Raw genomic sequence first — 7,409 nt, 5'->3', positions numbered from 1 at the left:
AGTGTCATAGTTTCAGGATATTGCGGTGCAGTATTCAATTTTCTTTGACTGATTGCATCGTGATAGTAATTTTTACCTTTCTATTTAAAAGATTTCGTGATGTTTCAGGTTTCATTGCTATAAAGTAATAAACAAGTATCCGCCGTTTTATTTTTAAGTAATTTATGACTGCATATGACTGAGACCATACCTGTTAATATCAATACTTATAAAATGAACTTATTAAATATTATCTTAGTTTGCAGATGCCTGATTCAGATGGAATGGAGGATAATCGTCGCCTAGCGTACGTAAAATTATATTGATCATTATAACGTACTGCTATATACAGTAGTAAATTAATTCCCATCATTTAGTGCATATAGTTTATATATATATTTATTCTATCGATAGCAATTAAAATTAAAATTTATATTAAACATAAATACACTGCTATGAACTCCATTTATAGCTATATAAAAAGTAATACACCTAAATGTTAACATGTACTCATTTTGCTATGTAATGAATATTAGGATAGACGTTGAAATTACCAGATCGAGAGTCATGGTAATGAGCGAAAGTTTATATGCTCAAGCGGAACGAATTCATCGCTTGGAAAGTGCATTAAATAGTCAAATCCTAAGCTATTATGATAATTACGATAAGTGCAGAAAGAAAATACAGTCAATGGAAAATAGGATTAATAGGTTAGAAAGGAAATATTTTAATTTACAATACCTTAATACTATGTTTCGATAAGCTATTATTCATAATCCTGGTAGCGAGATATTTATCCAAGGGCGCAAACTACTGTACACCTTCTCAACTAGTATATCTGCACTTAATTATATTAATATAGATTGGAGGAGAAGCTGCGAAAATATCGACCATCCAGTAAGGAATCTGATAAATGCTAATCTCTAACCAAATTAAACTTCATAGTATGTTATACTGAAAAGATCCGGCCGAATTATACAAGAATATCCATAACCTTAAATAATTCTGCGTCTGACGAAGAAATAATGTCCTCCTACGTGTCTGATTTTGTAATAATATTATATGTAACGATTTGAGATTGATAGCTGTAATTCCTTTAATGTTTTAAAAATATTACGTTTGAAATGAAATTGAAATATTCCCGATCAGTGATTTAATAGTCATGCTTTGTCCATTGGAAATCATTAGCCGGAACAATATTACAAGCTCAGAATGAAGATATGCAAATAAATTATGGTTTCATTGATTAGTTATAAAGTGAACTGCTACATGATACTATCGTACTCATCATGCGTCTGTGTAAAAATCAATTTTATTCTGCTAGCAACAACTTGATGGTACTTGAGATAAAAATTTACAATTTCAACTTTATTATAAAGTCCAAAGTTGATAGCGTATGTTAACTGCCGATATTAATAATTAACAAACATTTTTTAGGCATTCTTGACGACTAACCACATTTTAGAATAAAGCTATAGTATTTGCGCGTCATAATAATGCCTGACATGTTTTTGACTGTAAATTTAGGCTACATTTTTGAATGATATATATATGAAAGTGTACTAATGGTTTTCTGTTTTAAATATACCGTATGGTACATTATTTGAGGCACCCGCACAAGACGAGATTTTGATATTAGTCGTAGCTTGGTATAATACATGACAAAGTTATAGCAATGCAAGCTAACTCAAAATCTTGATATTTCCATCCCATCCACAAGTAGCAACAGTTCTATATAATGCAGGATTGAACGCAACGTCTACACAGGCACATGTATAAGCTTCAACTTTTTTAATAATGTTGCTACTTTTATAGCTATAGCCATAAAAGTTGCCATCTGATGATCCAGTTATGACCATAGTGCCATCTGGGCTAAAATCGCAGCCAATGCGGTGTGCAGATACCTATATTTAAATCGTAGCACATATAACAAAAATATAAGTATTTACTTTGCGTATACAGTAGGCTAGTATGAGCTGTTTCCCTGTTTGTAAGGTGTCGTTAATTTAAGACTAATATTCTATTAATCCAGGTAGCTTACCTGATGGCCTTCGTATCTTTTCTTCTTGTTGAGTTTGTAAGGTCGCTTGGTTGAAAAAATTGCGATATAATTTCCGTTTGATTGAGCAATGAGCGTCGATTCAAACGGGTGAACTTTCAGGCATGTACACGTAAATGCTTCCTATTAAGAGATTTACGCATACATTACCATCACTTAGTTAAACAGCAACTGAATCAAAGATTCAATTTCTATAGGTATACATGAGAGTGAACAACAATATCGTAATTGAATAGCTTATACTAGATGAACTTACTTGATATATTTGATTAGAGAGAATAGCTCCAGTTTTAAAATCCCAAGCTAGTAGAGCACGATCGGTTGAATTACGACGCACCGTGTCTGTAGCTGAAAAGAATTCTGATCCACCATTTAAGAATGCGAAATCTTGCAATTGGCCAAAGGTACCTATGTAGTTTCGAATTGCCTTCACATAAATCCCAAAATGAGAACATTAATACCTTGTCTTACACAATTGGTACTGTGATGTTACATCAATAGCATAGACGACGTATATTAAAAGTACAAAAAAGGTGAACTAATGTCAAAAGATAGTAGAAAAGCATTGGAATCTTTACTTTTCCAGAGCGAATATCCCAACAATTGATAGCCCCTTGTGAACCACCTGAAATGAAGAGATTGTTATCCACAGGATGAAAATGAAGGGCAGTAATAAACTGATTACTTTGTATCAGTAATGTTTCCTTTCCTATAATGAAAAATTTTAATAGCATTGATAACCAGAAAGTGTCATTTTTAGCCAATGCATCACCTTTAAATAATTACGGCATTAAAATTTTAATTCACCTGCGTTTACATCCGTAAGGCGTAACGTTTTATCAAATCCACCAGATAGAATACTAGTACCGTCAATACTCCATAAAGCTGATCTCACTGCCTGAAAGTGATTTCTAATACATAGCAAGCTCTCTTTACACTGAGGATAATTCCATACCCGTATTGTTCCATCCATACTGGCAGATAATAACAGATTATGCTGGTTAGGGTTCCATCGGATGCAATTGACACACTTTTTATGTTCTGAGTAAACGGCATTGACTTTATTAGGTAATCTATTGACAACATTTGTGTCGTTGCTAGTATCAGATTGATAACTAGGCGGTATATTTAGAGGACCTTTTTTTACGATGTTGTTGTTTGATGGCATATCATCATCACCTCTTTTCCTTTTGGAAATGTATGGACGAATGACTGGAACTTTTGGCGTTGGTAATGCAGGAGCAGGATTGACAGCATCCATCCGGCAATGAGTTAAATTTGGATGGCAATTTCCTACGTCAAGATGTATTGAAGATCAACGCAAATAGCAAAGTAGATAGAATGCAACTTAATTAGGTTTATACTTGGGTGCATAACAAAATTTACTGTCTACGATGGCGATTCAATTTAATCCATTGTGAATTACTCTCTGTAAGAGTATGCAGTTGCACTAGCCATGGACTACTCAAAAAGACCGAATTTTTAGAAGTCTATGCACTAGCCCATTGTTATTTTTATACACTTGTGTCTCGATAGTGATTTATATGATTTATCATTTCTAAATAATTATATGTAGTCGATCATCGATGGTACTGACGGTTGATTGAATGCTCATCAATAATATAATCAGTCTTACATCCAAAAACCGTAGGATAACCAGGATAACTTGTGACTATAGAATTTGATTGAAATCGTTTTCATTTTTTAAATTAATACACAGTACTTATCGTGCATGCTACAAGCTGCTCAACATGATCAATAAATAATATAATCATTAAATTAAATTAGATCAATAGATGCTTTTTTTACTTTGATCTTGTGGTCTATTATGTATAATACATTATCTAACTTCAAGTTCAAAAAAGAGTCCCTCAATCCTGCAGATTAGCTATAGCAACTATAACGAAATGATCCTATTTCTAGGCATTCATCAGCTTCGTATCGTTTGTATGGCAGATACTCTTGAACATTCATTACACAATCATGTCATGTTGATGATAGATTAACCTTAATGAAGAAATTTGCCTTACTCGATTGCACTTGTTTAGGATGATCTTGATGGCGAGTATTGTTATGTTCGATGGCATCTTCCTCTGAATCTGAACTGCAGTACGTCTGTAGAGCATGCATGCCTTGCAATATCAAGTTCAACCGATCATCATCCTCTTACAGAGTCCACATAATCCAAGAATGCTGCAGAAAAGCTTGAAAATTGCAATTCTATTTCCTGCTTGACTAAATAAATTGACTGAAGTAGGTGATGGGTAGTATTATTATCATCTATTATTTATTATTATTATTATTATCATCTACAGTAAAAAGAAACGATGATTGTACTGTAGAGTAGCGTACACTGTAGACTGTAGACTGTAGACTTCGCTAGACTCTTCAGATTTTGACTCCATGTTTAGAATTTTATGCTGAAATATCTCCAAAAATCTTGATAGAATTAGCTGAAATTATGTCTATGAGTTTTGGTAAGTGAATACCATCGTTGGAGACGTTTCAGCATAGGATTCTTTACATTTAGTCGAAATGGGAAGGGTCTACTGTACACCGAGACACGCACATTCGTCGCAGAGGTATACTGTACCACTACTGCAGTCTAGTGGAAAGAGTTGATGATAACATGTTGCAATACAGTAGCACGCTCTGAATACCTGCCGTATACTCTACTCTACTACCCGCATCATTGATTCAGCTCTAGTCTGCTAGGCCGACTTCAAGCCAAAGCAAAGCCAAACCGAATATTTTATCTTGTGGCGAGCCATCGGATCAAGTCAATAATATAATCCAAACCATCATTGAAAAAAAATACCAACTTGATGAAAAGCTTAGCTGGCTTCTGTAGGTCGTTTAACATGCCTAATTGAATTAATTCTCATCAACAACATCCCCATTTTGTACAGGAACGTGAGAGGGCAATTGGGTTGCATCTCCTAAACCTCATGACGTCATGGCTGCTTAGCACTCTTGACAGATTGTCTGCACTCGTTGTATTTTCGCCTTGATGAAGGACTTTTTCTGCAGTTAGCTCGACTACGTACAGTATAAGCAAACTGCAGACGACGGTAAATAATAATAATAATAATTATTTATACGCACAGTCTATGGCTTCTCCATATCGAATTCGTAAGCCAAATTGATGACAATGCGCAATACATCAAGCGGGATAAAATTACAATATACAATGATGTGACTAACTCAAGTACAACAGCTCAAGTATAACAATAATAATAATAATAAATAATAAATAATAAAAAACCTTTTTTGAATTTTTATTCTATTTGGATTTCTTTGGTTGCAGCATTATCATGGTTAACATGACAATCATTCAATGTTATAATACAATCTAACCGAGTAGACTCTACTAATAGAATACATCATTCCGTACAGTCCATGATTAGTTAGCAAGGCGTAGCGTGGCCTTTTCTGATGCTCAACTAGGAATTTTTTTCAAGACGTAATGTTAGCTGTGATAGGAGTGATATTGGGAAAGGGGTATGCTACAATCTATATTATGCGTATCAATTCTTATTGAATCATGATTGAAGATCCATGGGCTATTATAGCATTCTCTGCTGACAGGTTTGATTCATCTCATGAAGATGATGAGTATCAGAAATCATGCACGTAGCTTAGGCATATTCTTCTAGGATGACTTAAGGCGCCATAGACCATTCAACTTTTGGTTGATGAGTGTAATCAGGAGTAGTTGGAACAATCACTTAGTAAATCAAAACGTCATTCTGCGGTATAATGCAGCGCGATAACACTATTTACTTATTTACTTTATAGATGGTATTTGTGTACTCCTATACACTGTGGTACTATTGTAGGGACAATGCAAGGCATTTTCTTTCAAGATACAGTATGCGGCCATTGATGACTGCCATGATCAATCTTATTATTATTCATCAATTAAAATGAGTCATTACAGCGCTTCTTGCTGTTGTAGTTCATCATAATTTAATTAACTGCGTTCAAGTAGCACAGCGTCTTGACTATGAGCCAAAAATTGGCCTTCATTTGGTTCCTTCTCAACCCACTCACTGCTAGTCCTCAATAAATTCAATCTACTGCACAGTATGTTTTTTGATTGTATTATTTCAACAATCATCGTATCATATGATCAACGCTTATTATAGTGATAATAAGCTTTATGAATGATGCATGATTGGTGATCATTCACCACATGTTGATTGGCAGTCCAGTTGCTTCTTCATTGCAGTCATTTTATACTGTATACTGTCGTACTTTGCTGTCTTCTACTGTAGATCAAATGTTGTCGTCTACAACTCACGACATAATATTGTACCATTGTAGTAGTGTATTATTCTACTGGCCTTGATCGTTTAGCATACTGTACACCATTTATGCTAAAAGCCCAAATTAGCAGAATAATGATTGTTTTTTTAATGAATCAGACAGGACTTGAATGACGCACATCTGTACAGTACAGTAGAGCACAAGGTAGTGGAAGGGAAATACTGTACAAAGTATAGTAGCCGATATCGACTATAGAAAAAGTGGTTGTGATATGGTATTTTTCCACTAGCAATGCATAAAAGTAGAGGTATTTTAGCACAGGTAGTTGATGGACTTACCGTCCAGTCACTACGGACATCGTGCATTTTCCCTGCTTCAGCGCAGTTCAATCCACGATGTGTTGATGTGTACATTGTAGGTCATCATTGATGACTCATATCTCGTTGCTGGAGCTGCTGCTGTAATACAAATGGACATTGTCATTTTGTACAGTGTACAGTACAGAATGTGGAACTTGTACTGTGCACTGTAGCAGTGGGCCACGGTACTGTACAGTGTACAGTACGCTGTACTGTACTGAACTGCACTCCTGGAGAGAACAGTAGTACTGAACCATAATAACAACAACAACTAGCTTGGTGATACTGCGTTAAACAGTCGGGTGGAGTAGAGTGGACTGTACTGTACACTAGTGCGCTCTCCTTCCACCACCATTCTACTAATTGAAGTTGAAAATTCTACTCAATACTAAATCATCATAATCTACGGGTCAAGACGCGAGCTTAGAAAAAGCTTGATAAAAAGGCACAGCTCCAGGCGCTCGTGGCTTACAATCACGAAACTTCCAACATTTGGAGTTTTACGTAATTGGTCAGATTGAAGAATATTTGTATTACTTCGTCAGTGAATAACGGAACACGACTACTTTCCATCAACGAACCACCTTGGCAAGTTCGAAAGTACTTTGATGTGTTCAACAGATGAAAGACGTTTAGGATCTTGAAGATTATGATAGTGTAGCATACTGCGTACCATTCGTGAAAAACCATTAAAGGTTGCAAATTGAATAATCTCCAATTGAATATCATCTAGCGTAACTGCC

General features: G+C 35.1%; 1 protein-coding gene across 1 annotated transcript; it reads right to left on the bottom strand.

Moving 5' to 3' along the window:
* Positions 1-1,661: 1,661 nt before the first annotated feature.
* On the bottom strand, positions 1,662-3,206 carry TRIADDRAFT_26634 (uncharacterized protein; the record flags this gene model as incomplete). The annotated part of the gene is made up of 5 exons (XM_002113484.1): positions 1,662-1,883; positions 2,021-2,161; positions 2,295-2,465; positions 2,617-2,747; positions 2,846-3,206. 5 exons carry the CDS (start codon positions 3,204-3,206, stop codon positions 1,662-1,664), a joined length of 1,026 nt encoding a protein of 341 aa, XP_002113520.1.
* Positions 3,207-7,409: the final 4,203 nt, after the last annotated feature.

This window comes from Trichoplax adhaerens, genomic scaffold (assembly GCF_000150275.1).
Source record: "Trichoplax adhaerens TRIADscaffold_6 genomic scaffold, whole genome shotgun sequence".
Classification (NCBI taxonomy): domain Eukaryota; kingdom Metazoa; phylum Placozoa; class Uniplacotomia; order Trichoplacea; family Trichoplacidae; genus Trichoplax; species Trichoplax adhaerens.
This window is presented reverse-complemented; position numbering and strand designations above follow the sequence as displayed.